We start from the raw sequence: 16,307 nt of genomic DNA on the forward strand, positions 1-16,307 counted from the left end.
GTAAACAAGTGTAAGTGTTTTGGGGTGATGTGTGTATTGTGTTTCATTATTTGGTGTGGAGGAATAGAGGCAAGTTAGGGTAGTAGTAGTGGAAGGAAAAAGGTAAATAAGTTATTCTTGACTTAGAATTTGAGAAAATCTTATAGGTTTGCTGATTGGTAGGTTGGAAATTGAAAATAATCTTAATAAAGGATTTGTCATCTTAATGATTAGAAAAGGTTAGGGCTTAAATGATAAGGTTGCGAATCGCAATTCATGACATGATAAAAATGCATTCCTCTTCTAGTTCGACAGGAGGAAGATCTTAATGGGGTTATTAAAGATAGATTGTGGTTTATTTAGGGCCATCTTTTAAATCTACTACTTGAGATGATTTTATGATATACAATGGAGTTGATTTTCCTGTGTGTCCTTATTGGGTCCAATTCCATAGTCTTCCTCGTGAGCCTTTAATAGTGAGAATGTTATATGTTTAGGTAATGTTAGTGGGGCATTATCATGGCAGAAAATCCCCAAGTTGATGGGAAATTGACCCATACGTTTTTACGTGCGAAGGTCCTTATTGTTTTGAATAAACCCCTTGTAATAAGATTTTGGATTCCTTAACCCCAACAAAAGCCAGTTTGGGTTATAGTTCGATATGAGAGATTGCACAATTTTTGTTATCATTATGGTCATATTAGCCATGATGAAAAAAACCTATCCTTACAAATCTGACGATATGAAGGAGGAAAAAGAGAAAGAGGAGAAGGAGTTTAAAAGATGGATAGCTGTCACAAATGTTAAAACCATGGAGGATGTTGTTGAGTTTATTAAGCCTAATTGGTTAGAAGTTCCAATAATCTGGAGAACTACTTAGTCTAACTCCAGTAATTGTCATTGGAAAAGTTAAAATTCAAAGCAAGTTTGAAAAGGTAAGAGCAATAATCTAGGCGAAAAAAGTAGATCACAAGGATTTATAAGGATAAGGGAAAGTTAATTCTCATGATAAAGGCAAAATTATGGTGAATAAGGGGAAATAGATCGATAATGGAAATCGAGTGCAGAATAACTGTGGTGGGAAAAGGCATGCTTCTATTATTGTCTAACATAATATTAGTTGACTCAAATGAGCCCACTTCTTTAGATAGCCTAAAAGTTCAAGCTTCATCTTCAATCTATATTATATAGTCACTCAAAGAGGATAATATAAATGAAAAGGCTATAATTTCCATTGTGGGCTTTTCACCAATGATTGAAGTTACTCTAGGCCTTAATGGAATATTTATTACATGACTTAGTGAATAAGTATGTAGTCTAATTATTTCAAAATGAATATGCCTATTCATGGAAGAGGACGTCATCCAGCTACTTAAAAATACAAAGCAATCAGTTGATAAGAGATCTTAGCCTACAAGGACAAGTTGTCATGTGATTAAATAAAAAATATGAAGCCAGAAATAGAAGAAGAATGAAAATTACTCCCAAGTAACTTTGAGTGCTTAAGCTTCCTCTTCTCCCTTGACTAATTGCCCCCCTAATTATTTTATGTTTGGCTTTAGGAATTAAGATGCCTCTATAATGCTTATCTATAGTAATGCTGGTGGAAGGGCTACACTTTCTTGAAACTACTAAGGGTTAGGGTTTCCATTGATGGTTAAGAATCTTAACTATAAATGCAATAGGAATAAAGCCCATCTAATGTTTCTTATGGAAACAAAACAAAAGAGTAGATATGTTAGTAAAGTTCAAAGAAAGTATGGTTTTGATGAAGGATAAATAGTGTATCCAAATAAAAGGAGTGGAGGATTGATTGTATGGTGGAATAAAGGCATTATTGTGAACATTCTTTTTTCTTTACTGAATATAATTCATACAATTGTATCCTCTTTTATGATTTATACCCTTCACTATATGGCATTTATTTATGGTCATCCAAATCTAGCAACTTGTTACACATTTGATATAGGGGATAAATGACTCTTGGCTCTATTTGGGTGACTTTAATGACATAGCATTCCAATATGGACAACATGAAGGAAACCTAAGAGCTATGCTAAAATTGTTGAATTTTTAAAAGATTATTTCAAATTGTTTTTTGTTTAACTTGGGATATAATGGGTCTCACTTCACCTAGTGTAATGGGAGGTAAAATAACAACATTATTTGGGAGTGCATTGATCTTACATTGGGTAATGAGGCTTTGAGGGAGGCTTTTTGATATCTACAAGTATTCAACATCGATCCCTTGTTGATTTGTGCTTTAAAGCGGGTAAAACTCCAACTCCTTTTAAATTTGAAGCTATTTGAACAACTAACCTAGATTTTCTATAAGTTGTTTAAAATGGTTGGGATTTTTCATTGCCTTTGATATACTACTTAATACATGATTTTCTCAATAATCTATTTTCTTATAAGTAATTCCTTTCTTAGTAGAGCTCTAAAACCTTCCTAAATAATAGGAAATGATTTACCAATTCAGAACTTAATTTGCATATTGTAAAAGAGGGGACTTAACTATAGAGTCCTTAAGGAAAGTCAATGAATTGACAACCTCCATTGAATCCTTCCTTGATAGGGAAGAAATGTACTAGTGGCAAAGATCTAAGGTATCATGGCTTTAGCTAGGTGACAACACAATTCAATTATGAGAATTAAAGCCGTAGTGCAAATAAGGCCCTGGGTTCGAATATCTTTTCAAGTAAATTCTACCAATCTACTTGGTCTAAAATTAAAGAGAGTATTTTCTTAATGGGCTAGAATTTCTTTAATGGTAATTATAGCATGAGGGCTATGAATGACACCAATATTACCCTTATTCTTAAGTTTGATAAACTTGAAAGTGTTTTCCCATTTTTGACCTATTGCCTATGCAACTTCTCTTATAAAATAATCTAAAAAATTTTAGCCAACCGATTGAAACCCTATTTGAATGACACTCTCCCTTAGCCAAGGTGACTTCATACTCAGGAGACTTATTCATGATAACCTTATTCATGCCAAGAAGTCTATTATCATCTTAGGCAAAAATGTAATAATAAGAAATATGAATTTGCTATCAAAATGGATATGAGTAAAGTATATGATCAAGTTGAATGGGATTTTTTAAGACAAGTGATGCTCAAGATGGGTTTCAATGTTACCTAGGTGAATTTAGTCATGAATTATGTTGATTCTGTCAATTTAAATCTTTGTTTGTCGAGCAACAAGGTGGCTTCCATCAAACTGAGGTGGGAACTAAGGCAAGGTAACCCTTTGTCCCCTATCTACTTTTCATTGTATCTAAAGTTTTATCTAGTTTGATCTCAAACTACCAAGAGTCCCACAAGTTGAAAGGAGTCAAGATGAGCATACAATGTCCAAAGATTACTCATAGCTTCTTTGTAGATAACGCATTTTTTTTATGAATACGAACAAGTAGAATTGTAAAAACTTGAGAAAAACTCTAAAACTCTATTGTGAAGCTTTTGGCTAGGCTACTAATTTAGAAAAGTTAGCTATGTTTTTTTTCTGAAAATTCCCCTACTTCTATATGTGATGTGTATAGCATTTTGGGTATTGAAGCTTTAAATGATCTAGTAAAGTATCTTGGAATACCTAGTACATATGGAAAGACTAAATGTCAAGCCTTAGCTTATGTGAAAGAGAAAGTAAGTAAGAAAATATTTGGATAGAGTAAACATCACCTCTCTCAAGGAAGAAAAGAAACTATGATCAAAGCAATCATTAATGCCATCCCAATATATCTTATGACATGCTTCAAATTTCCTATCAAGACCTACAAAGAACTCAATAGCTTCATTTCACAATGTTGGTAGGATGATAGTGCCATTAGCAACAAGATTCATTAGCTAGCCTAATATGAACTTATTAAGCCAAAGAATGAGTGTGGTATGGGCTTCACAGATTTCATAAATTACAACCTAGCTCTACTTGTAAAAATAGCATGATGACTGATTCACAACCTTGAAAAGTTATGGCCATAAGTTCTCAAAGATATTTACTAATTACTTCATTAAATTCCATTCTTAGATGGAAAAAAAAAAAGGCTTGATGGTTTCTTGGTGCTAGTATAGTATCCTTGATGAATGGGGTTTCCTCCACTTATGTTGGCAAATAGGAGATGACATGTTTGTTTGCATTTGGAAAGACAAATGGATTCTGCTTTTCCCAAGTAAAATTGTTATTTACTAATAATCTTAAGTGGAAGAAATATAAAACTTGCATAGCTAATTTAATTAAGAATAGAAAATGGGATTTATTTTCTATTTTGAACTTGCTTGATAACAAATTCATTAGTGGAATTACTCAAAATTCCCTTGTCTAGAACTAAGTGTTCTAGATTGGTGCAAAAAATAGCATTTACACAAGCAAACTTACGTATTCTAATACTATGGAAAGCAAAAAGCATATGATAAAGAAAACTAGCCCCTCCTTTATTATTTTTGCTAAAATTTGGATAAGTGTTTGGCATTTTAGACTATTCTCAGGATCAATTATTTTTTGTGGAGATGCTTGTCTAAAGTATTGGCTACTAACGAAGCCTTGACTAGAAGGCAAAAGGGTTTCTTAATGAATTGCCCCATTTGTGGAGTTGATAAGGAAACTATTGAGCATATCTTTTTTCCTTTATCCTTAGGTTCGATGCATTTAGTTTGGGTGTGCTTTAGCTCTATATTTTAGTTCTCATAGCACCACTAATTGTGACATATGGTGTAACCTTTCTTAATATCCAGTTGATATTGAAAGGGGTTAACTCAATCATCACATCATATCATTGATTAACAAGAAAACATTTACTCTAAAAAGGTTTGGGATCCCAAGGCTTCTTTCTAAAACCATTCAAAATCATTCATATACAATATATAGCACAACAGAAGCAAAGATCTACATTCATAACTGTTAATGCATAAATTATGATTGAGCAATCCATTTTAAAAAGAGGATTGTCCGCCGCGACGTGTACCATATATGTCGCAACATGTGATACAGAACCAGGGGCATCCACTCTATGCCCTGCGTCACAACATAGATACCATGAGCCATGTCACATATGAAGGTTTTTACTATATGACAGTTCATATATGTGGACTTTTGGTGTGCACAATTTCCACATGCGACGTTCAATTGAAGTAATTCAAGTGCCCACACGAAGCTTATATAATAAGCTAACTAATAAGATAAGTTTGGATAGGATCTAATGGTTTGATCTCAATTTGGACATCTAGGTGCAAAAAGTCAATTTTCTTTAAAAATTCATGTACCAAAGTGTTCAAGTCTCACACTTTGTCTCATTAGACCCCTTTGGTCCCAAGACCAAGTTCAAAAGGACTATTTATACCTGATTGACCAACAATATTACTACAAACACACTTAAATAAATATATTGCCATTACATCTCCTAATTTACACATAAGGGCCTTTATTTCATATTGTCACAAATATATACACTATTAGTCAATTTCTTACACATTTGTCATGTAATCACCTCATATATATTCACATCATAATTTCAATCACATCTTAGCGCATTATCACATAATTCACCGCATATAGCATATTTTCGCACAAACTAGCTAAGATTGCTATTTACCACATATTATACCAAAAATCATGTTTATGCATCTTATGACAACTCAATCATTTATAAATTTACAACAAAAGCAATATTCATTACACCAACTCTTTGAACACATGTCAATATGACTATTATGCTGGTCTCGAGTCTTTTCCTTTACCCGACTCTATATCCAAACTTGTAAAAATGTAAGTATGGAGTGAAATAATAATCTCAATAATAGAATAACTCGCTATTACTAATTATCATAAATAATTATAAATAAATACAGCTTGATTATAAACAAGTAAAGCCATATATATCATAAATTCCATTTTATAAAACTATTTTTACATAAAATTATCACCACTAGGATGATCATCTACCATTCAAACTGACTGAAACCATAGGCTCTATTGAGTCAATCAAACACTCATTAACATGAGCACACTTTTAATAGTAGAATCATCTAGCCAAAGGTATTCTGACCTGTCTACAAACTAGGGTTTTCTTTATCACACACAATTGATGCATTATTACTCCAACACCTTATCGCAGTAATGCTAAGGAGTACAAATATCTAATACTGTATTCTATATGGACATTAAGGAGATATTTCTAATATCGCACCTCACTAGGCACAAAGGAGATATAATCCTCAAACACCATACCCCATTGAACACTAAAGAGAATGAATGTCATATGAACATTTCATTACTTCTTCCTATAGATAAACTTCTACCCTTTATCTTGATCATGCTTACATACAAATAACTTGTTTGTATTAAAACCCATACACAAAGTCATCTAGTCATATATTCTAAAAAAAAACTCATTTCTTTGAAATCATTTTTGTATATAATTATTCATTTCATAAATATGCACAATCTAAAACAATGTCATGTAATAACCATCATAATCACAAATAGTTACACTAGATAATTAAATAAAGTAAGTCATTTAGTTATCTCAACCCTTTTGTCACAAGAAAAGTTGCTTGTGGATTTCCTCAATAATTAAAAATCCCCACACACTTCTTTTACTTTAAGGCACACTCGCAATATGACAATCTACATACAATTAGCACTATTAATTAATTAATTCAATTAACCACAAGTATTAATTACCACTATTAATCTCAACTAATCAATTATTTCCTTTCTTTTAATCAATAAGGTCTTAACCTCCCCATTAAATCTTCTCAACACTTCAACACCTCTTAAAATAATTCACACCAATCTTCCACTTGTTTTCATCAATAATTTAGGGGCTTGATTATGTTTACAGCTTTAAAGCTTTACTACTAACTTTTAAATTAGTTGAATAACCTTAGTTTAGTTTTCAAGAATCTTTTTATTACAAAAGGGTAAGAAATGGACCCTTTAAAACTTCCTGATTCAATTTCTCTATAACTTATCTTAAGAGAAATTAGGATATAATTAAAGCTAAAGGCAATATCAAACTTACTCAGCAAGCTATTAGTCAGAAATGTCTCCTACGACTCTGAGAATTGATGACCTAGTAGAGGTTTGCTCTCTTCCTCCTCTTTGTCATATTTCCTTCCTCTTCCCTTCTGATTTCCTCGAGTTGACCATGCATATCAATTACTTAATCTGTGTCATGTACCCTGGCAAATATAACATGTGCTATGGTGTGTGGTATAGTAAAGGAATGCCTCCCAATGCTTGTATGCTTCACTCCATAATGTGATCCTTTCGCTTAAATCTGCTCATTCAATATTCCAAAGAGTTAAAACACTACATGAACATCTAAAATTCTAATTACTAACTAATTTACTAATTTAACCCTAATTAGTAATTAGTTTTAGAATTAAGAAATTTAGGATGTTACATATGATATGAAAATTTAATCTCTCTTAAGAGTCCTTTTTTTGAGTATGATATTTTGCTGATTTGTTGGATACTTAGGCTTATTTGGAAGACAAGGAATGATTTTATTTTTAATCACACTCAACCTAATCTAAGTTTCATTGTTAAAGAATCTCCCAGGGCTATCTATAAGTATTAAAAAGCCAATAATTTCTTTTCAACTGTGAATTGTGCATTATCTGAGAACATTTCTTTTTCTAGCTAGGTGGCTCCCTCTTTAGCATCCAATACTAGGTTCTCTATTTCCTTTGTTTATCACAAAGGTAGTCTTGTAGCAAGCTCCCTCATTGTAATTGCTCCTAAGAATGTGAACTTGATAGGGTGGGTGAATACATCATTACTTTCTTTATCTCTTGTTTTAGCAAAGAATGTGAAGAGCACTTGTTCATCTACAATAGACCATAGCTTATCTGTTGTTTGAAGTGATGAAGATTAATTTTACTATTTTGTTGTTTTTTTTGTTTCTTTGCATGGTCTTTTTTCATTTGTTTTGTTAACTTTGGTGTTTTTTTCTCCTTTACCTTGCATCTTTTGATTTATACAATAATATCTAGTATATGTTGGGGAAAAAACATCTAAACAGTATATACATGTTGTTACTAACTAACTTAACCAATTAATGTTGAAATATTTAGTAAGAAGGACTAGGCTTGATAGAATCATAAAGGTGACTAGCATATTTCAAATATTAAAAAAAAGATGGCTAGCATATCTTTGAAGCTCACTTGGACATTCTTAAAATCGGGTCATTTCTTAAATACTATCCTACTTTTTTTAATCTTTATACCAAAATTTTCATAAAGAAAAATCTAGTTCGCAATTTACATAAAGTATGTAGAAAGAGTAGATAAGGGTAAGGCGTAAGTGGTTAGTTGTATAGGACGTAGGATATTAAATAAGCAAATATGAACTCTCAAAGAAAAAGGTATAAATATTGGGAAGCTAGAAAATGGTCAAGAATCAAGTATTAAACAGTAGATCATGTTGAATCATGTGTTTTGCTGATTACAAACTAAGAGGTGTGTGTTATTGTGCAGATATAAAAGATTCATGGATAAGACAAAACCTTAAGAATTTGGAGAATCAAGAGAAAAAGAAGATTTATAGGAGAATCAAGAGAAAAAGAAGATTTATAGGTTTAAGTCATTTATTTCTCTTAGATTTAATGTGAAAACTATGAGAGCTTAATCACATATTATCAATTTTAAAGTGAATACCTCATGTTAGGCTTATAAGTCTTATTTGTACATCTTAAGACTTGTCCTAGTCAATTTAAGCTTGGAATAATGTTATTCACACTTGAATTGGATCGTAGAAGTTGATCTTTTCACTGCATAACGTTTCATGCCTGAATCAGAATGGTTCTACGCATGATTTGTCACCTTTATTTGTATAATGCCTTGATGAAGCTTTTGTGCTCCAATTTACACTTGAAACCTTTTTGTATGCATGCTCGAATTGTTACATTGTGTTCCTTTGCATTTTGAGTAGTGACGTTTCACGCCTAAAAGAGAAAGCTTTCACACTGTTTTGTCAATTGATCTTTCGAACACATTTAGCCTAATTAAGCCTTAAGCCAATTCTAGCCTGATTCGTTTTATGCACTTGTGTGATTTGTGATTTGTCACTTGTAGAAACTAAATCTTTTATTCATAAAATTTATGCTTGAATACATATTAGTTCCATGCATAATCTATCTAACGAATGATTTAGTTTTGTAACTAGTCATTTCACACGTAAAAGGTAGAGTGTTTCACATGTGATTTTTCTTCTAGAATGGCTTAAGTTTTGTAACTAGCCATTTCACGGGTGACAGTTAGTGTGTTCCATGCATGATCTATCACCTAGATTAGCTTTGGCATTCTGTCAGCCCATTCACATATAAGAGTCAGAGAGAACCACACCTATTTTGTCATATAGAATGTTATGCATCTTTTTACCTTCTAAAACATGCGTGAGTCACCCTAGTATTTATGCTTGAATTATCATATATGCTTGACTGGAACTTTCCTATTTCCATTTCACGCTTGAATCTCTTGGTTGCACACAAGAAATGTCACCAACAGATACATTCACTATTCTAATAGTCTATGCACTGTAAAACTATATACATGACGCAATTCAAGTATAGAACAAGAATTTTGATAATTGAGTGAACTATTCTTTATTTGAACATTCTTAAAGGCTTTCAATTTGTGTATCAAACATCTTGCATTCATTCATTTGTCATTTTTGATAAATTTTGTGACAAAGCTCTTATTAGTTCTTAAACTTTCATTATACTTAATCTACTTTTTATAGAAAGTTTATTTTTAAGAGAATTTTTCTTGAAAATAAAGTTGAAATCTTAAAAAGAAATTTTTCAAGTGAATTGTAACAACTGTTGGTTGTAGCAAGGTTGGTTATTTGAAATAAAACTAGTCAAGTCTTGTAAGTTGTACTGAAATTGGGCTAAACCAGGATAAATTTTTAGTGTTAAATTTTTTTTACTTCTTGTATCTCTCTTCCATTCTTCATACTTTTTCAAAAAAATTAAGTATCATCCAATTCACTTCTCTCTTGGATGCCAGCATTATCCAACAAATTGGTTATTAAATTAGTTAAGACATTGATTTAAATGTTAATAATTAAAATTGTAGTCGAACTGTAATCAAGCCAATCATAAATAAAGAATTTTATTAACTGATCAAGACACTAATTTAATAATTTACCAGTTCAACTAGGTGAATTAATTAGAATTATCATACTATGCCACAACAACACAATACAAAAAAAGTTTCCATGTCATGCCCTGAAATAATTATAATTTGCAAATTTTTACTTTTAAGTAGTAATGATTTTTTTAGTCATGTATATATTTTTTAACATTTAAATTACATTAGACCAACACAGGAACTAAAAAATATGTATTTTATAACAAGTCATAGTGTCATACTATTATTTATAAAAATATAATTTCATATATATATATATATATATTATGATTTTATAATAAGTCTTCTTAAATATAAATGATAAATCCTAGCATCTAAGTAAGTTCACTCTACAATCTAATATCATAATAATAGTAAGTAAGGTATAAAAAAATGGGGGTGTGTTTAAAAAAAATTTTCAACTATAAATTGTGGAGTTTTAATTATTTAAAAGATATTATAATATTAAATACAACTTTTAATTTATAGTTGACATTCAATTACAAAGTGACCTTTGTAAGGAGAATAAGAAAGGTGGATTGGGAATTTGACATGTGAGACTTCAAAATAAGGCCTTTATGATAAAGGCAGGATAGGGATTGATAAATAATAAGGGTACTTTATGGGCTCAAGTTGTTAGAAGTAAATGTAAGTGTAGGGCCAACTTAATCCCAAATATTGAGAAGATCTCAACTTGGGTTACAACTGTGGATAGGAATCCATGACAATTGGGTATAAGTTATGAAAAGAGTGGTTGGGCTATTGGGCATGATGGCAATGAAGCAGTTAGATGGAAGCTTGAGAAGTATGGTAATTTTTCTATTAAGTCTGCTTATAATATGCTCATTGGTGATGATGCTTATCCTATTTGTGGAATTGCCAAAAAATCCTTATGGCTTTCTATTATAAAATTGAGTATTATCGCATGTTTTTTCAATTGTAATATGTGAAAATGGTTCTCTTTAAACATCAATGCAAAGGTGGGATAGTTTGCGAATAACTAGAAGAAATTATTTGTTATTACTTTTTGGCTGCTTTGCAAATGAAGAAATGAATGAATTTTTGGAAATATCAATCCTAGCAATCAACAACTTTATATGAAGACTAGGGCTATTGTTTCTAGCTATAATAAGGCACATCTAAGTTTGAGACAAGTTAATCTTCATACAGTCATGAAGAAGGGAGGAAATCCTCCTATGTTATAGGGAGGTTGGATAATGATAGATGATGACTTATTCTCACTTTAATATTGATACAAGTGTGAGGGTGTCATTAGAGATAGTTATCACTCTCTTTTAAAAGCTTTTATGCTTAAACTTTTAGAAACAGATCCTTTTGTTATTGAACTTTGGGCTTGTCTTATAGGACTTTGGCAAGCTTGGGATGGGGGACATCGAAAGGTTTGTCTAAGAAGTGACTCTTTAGAGGCCTTTAATTTAATTAAGGATGGGAACAACAATGCTCATGATAATTGGAACTTGATTCTTGAATGTCATGATATGTCTTGTTGTGATTGGACTATCGAGCTTGGCTTTGTTTGAAGAGAGGCTAATGTGGAAGTTGGTTATCTTGCCAAACATGGATTGACACTATCTCCTCTTCACATTTTACCTGTAAAGGATCTTCATTTTCTTCTTTCTTGTTTTTGTAGAGTAGCTGTTTGCTTTTACTCTTCTTTGTTTATTATAAAAAATATATATTTTCAACTCACTTTTCAATTTATTTTAGGTAATTGTTCATGTTGGTTTGGGTTTTGGTGTGGAGCCCTATGCTCTTTCAAAATTACTAGTGTGCTAAAGGAGTTAATCATCAAAAGAGTAATTGTATTGAATAATAGTGGTTGGTCAAGATCTTTTATTATAATTTTCTTGGAATGCCAAAGCAAATTTAAAGATTAAGAGTATGTAAACGTGCTTGCAAAACACAATATTGCATTAATGGATAAAAATTATAATTATTGTTTGCTTAGTTAGGTCAATTGAATTGAGTAAGACTAGGCTGTCCAGATCACCTGCACTTAAGGCCTGGGCGTTAGAGCTTGTTTGAATGACCCCAAAAAATATACTTAAATTATATTTAGAATGAACTTTTATTAAATATAATAAATAGTTGTTTAAGTAAATTATTATAAGATGTAAATTGAATATTAAACACCAAGGGGTTGATTGTCTTTTTCATTTAAAAATAATAATTGGAACGTGTTTGACCAAACGTTTTGCTAGTGTCAGACTCCAGAAAATACAACAATCCCGCGCGTGATGATATTAGTTATGCACGATGCTGGCAGGAAAAAAAAAAGTTACCCACAAAACAAATTCATCTAAAATATAATATTAATTTTTTTATCCAATAATAATAATAATAAAATTTTAAAAAGAAATTTTTTTTGAATTAATAGTATTTAATATGAATTTAAATCCTCCAAAACTAAAAATTCATGAATTTAAAAAATTTAATATTTTTTCATTTTATTATTTTATATAAAATATAAAATCTTCAAATTAAAAAAAAAACTTCATGTAATTTACATAATTTTAATTTAAATTTAAGAGGATTTAATTTAAATTCATCTCATTCTGGTTACTGTCCTGCTGGAACACGATCCTCCATTTCTCCTTGTTGGACTTGGACGCCCTCAAAACTGAAAGCGCCTTCACGATTCCATCCACAACCCCAACGGCTTTTCGACGCGCGTGGCAGCCGTTACCTTCCCAACACCTCTTCTTCAGTTTCTATCCGATTCGTTCTTCGAGGAACCCGACCTGCAAGCGCACATCCTACTCCTGCTACTCCTACTGTCAACACCTTCCTAAACGAGAGCGTGTACAACAATTGCTTTCACACTGGATGAGCACGACATCACAAATTCACAATAATGAGTCATCTCCTCAACGATGGCCATGATGCGCTTTCATAAGTTTTTCACTCCCTTCCAGATACTCGCCACATAATTATCTTTGAAATGCCATTCATTGTGACGAACATGGCTCTCACAAATGATGCCCAGAACTCGTTCTTCCTAGACGAGCTTCTCTGTGAGGAAGACGGTTTTTCAGAGGATGGTACTCAAGGAGAGACATACGGGGAAAAGTCCCCATCTTTGCCTTTGATTTTGTTACACAATGATATTTTCTTGGACGACGATGATCTTGCCTCTCTAATATCAAAAGAAAGAGGGACCCATTACGGTCTTGGTAATCTAATAATCGATGAGCCTCTCAAGGAAGCTCGCGAAGAGGCTGTGTTCTGGGTTTTGAAGGTTTCTGCTCACCACAATTTCTCTGCTCTGACCACTGTTCTTGCTGTGAACTACTTCGATCGCTTCATCCAAAGTCTAATCTTTCGGAGAGACAAGCCATGGACGACACAGCTCGCTGCAGTTGCTTGTTTATTTCTGGCTGCAAAAGTGGAGGAGACTCCTGTGCCGCATCTCGCAGACCTTCAAGTATGTGTCACATTATTATGAATCCTTGGTGTTTGTTTGTTTCCTAAAGTTGGGGTTTTTGTTTTCGAATCAGGTGGAGGAATCCAAGTATGAATTCGAAGCAAAAGATATAAAGCGAATGGAGCTTCTAGTGTTATCAACTCTTCAATGGAAGATGAATCCTGTGACTCCAATTTCTTTCTTCGGCCACATTGTGAGAACACTCCGTTTAAAGAGCCACTCGCACTGTGAATTCCTCTTGCGATGCGAACGCGTTTTGCTTTTACTGCTCGCGGGTAAGCTATTCCTATGCAGTTACTCTTCCATGTTTGGCATCAGACAAACATTCCGATGATGGATTTGCTTCATTTTGTTTCAGATTCGAAGGTTATGAGTCATCTTCCTTCCATAATAGCTGCGGCTACAATGGTCCACGTTATCCGGGACATTGAACCGTTTAATGCTGGGGAATACAGAAACCAGCTTCTGGGTTTACTCAAAATCAACGAGGTTTGCTTTCTATGGTTTTCCATACTAGTAAATTTTGATGAATTACTGGGCAAATTTGATGGTAAACTCTTACAGGAACAAGTGAACCAGTGCTACAAACTTGTTTTGAAAATACTATGGTGTCATGAAGACATCCAAAATCTTCAAAGCAGACGCGAACGCCCATCTGAACCGAGAAGCCCAGATGGTGTCATCGATGCTTTCTTTAACTATGATAGTTCGAATGATTCGTGGGCCGTAGGATCAGTCTCAGTTTCAGAGGAGCCAATGTTGAAGAAGAATCGATCTCAGTCTCAGGAGCAGCCTATGCAATTGGCTTCATAAAATCGCGTCCATTGATTTATTGATGTTATTAATGCCCTTCGATAGTTTACCTACTGGTTAGTAATTATTTCAAACATGGCAGCTACTAGCTAGTCTTCTTTTCGTTATCAATCTGGCAATGATCATATCATGGAATGTAACTTTGGTTATCACAGTTTTGTTCTTTGGTTCTATACATTCCTGGCCGAAAAATGAATTAGGCATAGAGTAAAGCATCCACTTCTCCATTTCTACTTGCGAGTCGGCTTTTGGATACAAGTTCACACGAAATATTCGGGAATAAGTTTACATCATCTTAATTTTGCTGACAGATAAAATGAGAAACGTGTCTAGTGGGAAACCGTGGTCTGTGAATAGTAACACGAGTATAACAGAAGTGAAGATGTTTCCGAAACCTATTAATGTGAATGTGTGTGAATGTCACTATGGTGGAAATGATCGGCCTAACAAAAGGTTTAAATCTTTGTTGGACTCTCAGCTTTAGAATGATATAGATTTGATCATAACAGTAGAAGAATATATGAAGTCAAAATTAAATTTATATAAGCCTATAAGATTATTCTTATATCAAAACTTAGGAATAGAGATAGAACACGAAAGTATACCTAAATTCATCACCATATTTCTAGGATGTGTTTTCTAAATTTATCATTGGTGGGAACTCTGTATGTTTTTAAGAAGGGCATTGGAGAACGTTTTTTCTAGTTGGCCAAACCAATAATTATAACCTTTATTTATAGAGTTAGTTTGTAATATTTATAATTTGGCTCCTTAACAAATCATAAATATCACCTTAGTTTTTATTCATTTATCCCATTACAACTATACTCCCAAGTCTTACAACTTTATCCTAGACAGACCACTTTATTTAAACTTAATTAAATAATGGCCATAATTTTTAATATATACATGTGTAGCCTCATATGTTGGATTTTATTTCCAACATAGAAAAGTTAATTTGTTTTTCAATTTTAGAAAAATCTTAGAGAACATTCAAAAAAAATTCAGTACAAATTTCACCCCACCTATGGAGTTGTAGTTAATAGTAGGAAAATGTTATATATGATTGAAAGGTTTTCTATGAGCACATGTCTAGGAAAGTAAACACTTGCACAAAATAGTTAGCACCCAATATTTTATTCTCAGATCACCAACAATGTATTACTATGGAACCATTTTTTCTACATGTAGAGATATGGGTTCATTTCTTCTTGTTCCTTTTTTTCTTAATGTAGAATTTTTCCTCCATTTGTAATTAAAAAAAAAAAGGTATGAACATGAAAACATTTTCTTTGTGCTGGGAGTTTAAAGCTAAAACTTTGGAGCCATATTGGAGTTAGCATAGATTAACTCACGCAATGTTTTATCCTCAGATCACCAATATTCAACAACGTATTACTCTCTTCGTTTTTATATATAAGATATTTTTAATTAAATTACGTAAATTAATAAAAGTAAATTGATGAAAGTACTTATCTTTTCTTTAATTTAATAAAAATATAATGATCTATTTATTAAAAAAATATGTTAATAACATTTTATATTTAAAGACAATTTTTTTTTAAAAAAAAATCTCTTATATATGGAGGCCGGGAGTGTTATGAAACCATCTCTCAAATGTTTAGCTATCATGAGCTATGAGTACGACCTAGATACTGTCGTAGGAATATGGGTTGATTTTTTCTTATTCCTTTTTTTTTTCTACACGCAGACTTTTGCCTCCATTTGTAATGAAAAAAAAAAAGGTGTGTGAATAATTGAATATGAAGGCATTTTCTTTGTGCTGGGAATTTAAAACTCTGGAGCCAATTGGAGTAAGTTGAAGAGATTCGGTACATGTCGGAACTGCATAATGGGCTTTGATGGTTTGAGTGCACGGCGTAAGCGAGATATTTTCCACGTGACAGCTATGGTGCTGCCAGACAATAATT

The 16,307-nt window shown here is 32.4% G+C and overlaps 1 protein-coding gene across 1 annotated transcript; it reads left to right on the forward strand.

Annotated features, from left to right (window-relative positions):
- The first annotated feature begins 12,750 nt into the window (after positions 1-12,750).
- Positions 12,751-14,572, forward strand: LOC129310295 (cyclin-D3-3-like). Its single transcript, XM_054952109.1, has 4 exons — positions 12,751-13,563; positions 13,637-13,838; positions 13,922-14,052; positions 14,128-14,572. Exons 1-4 carry the CDS (start codon positions 13,081-13,083, stop codon positions 14,374-14,376), a joined length of 1,065 nt encoding a protein of 354 aa, XP_054808084.1. The 5' UTR covers positions 12,751-13,080; the 3' UTR covers positions 14,377-14,572.
- The last annotated feature ends 1,735 nt before the right edge of the window (positions 14,573-16,307 follow it).

This window comes from Prosopis cineraria, unplaced genomic scaffold (genome assembly GCF_029017545.1).
Source record: "Prosopis cineraria cultivar Desert tree isolate PC_DT_omini unplaced genomic scaffold, ASM2901754v1 PC5, whole genome shotgun sequence".
NCBI lineage: Eukaryota > Viridiplantae > Streptophyta > Magnoliopsida > Fabales > Fabaceae > Prosopis > Prosopis cineraria.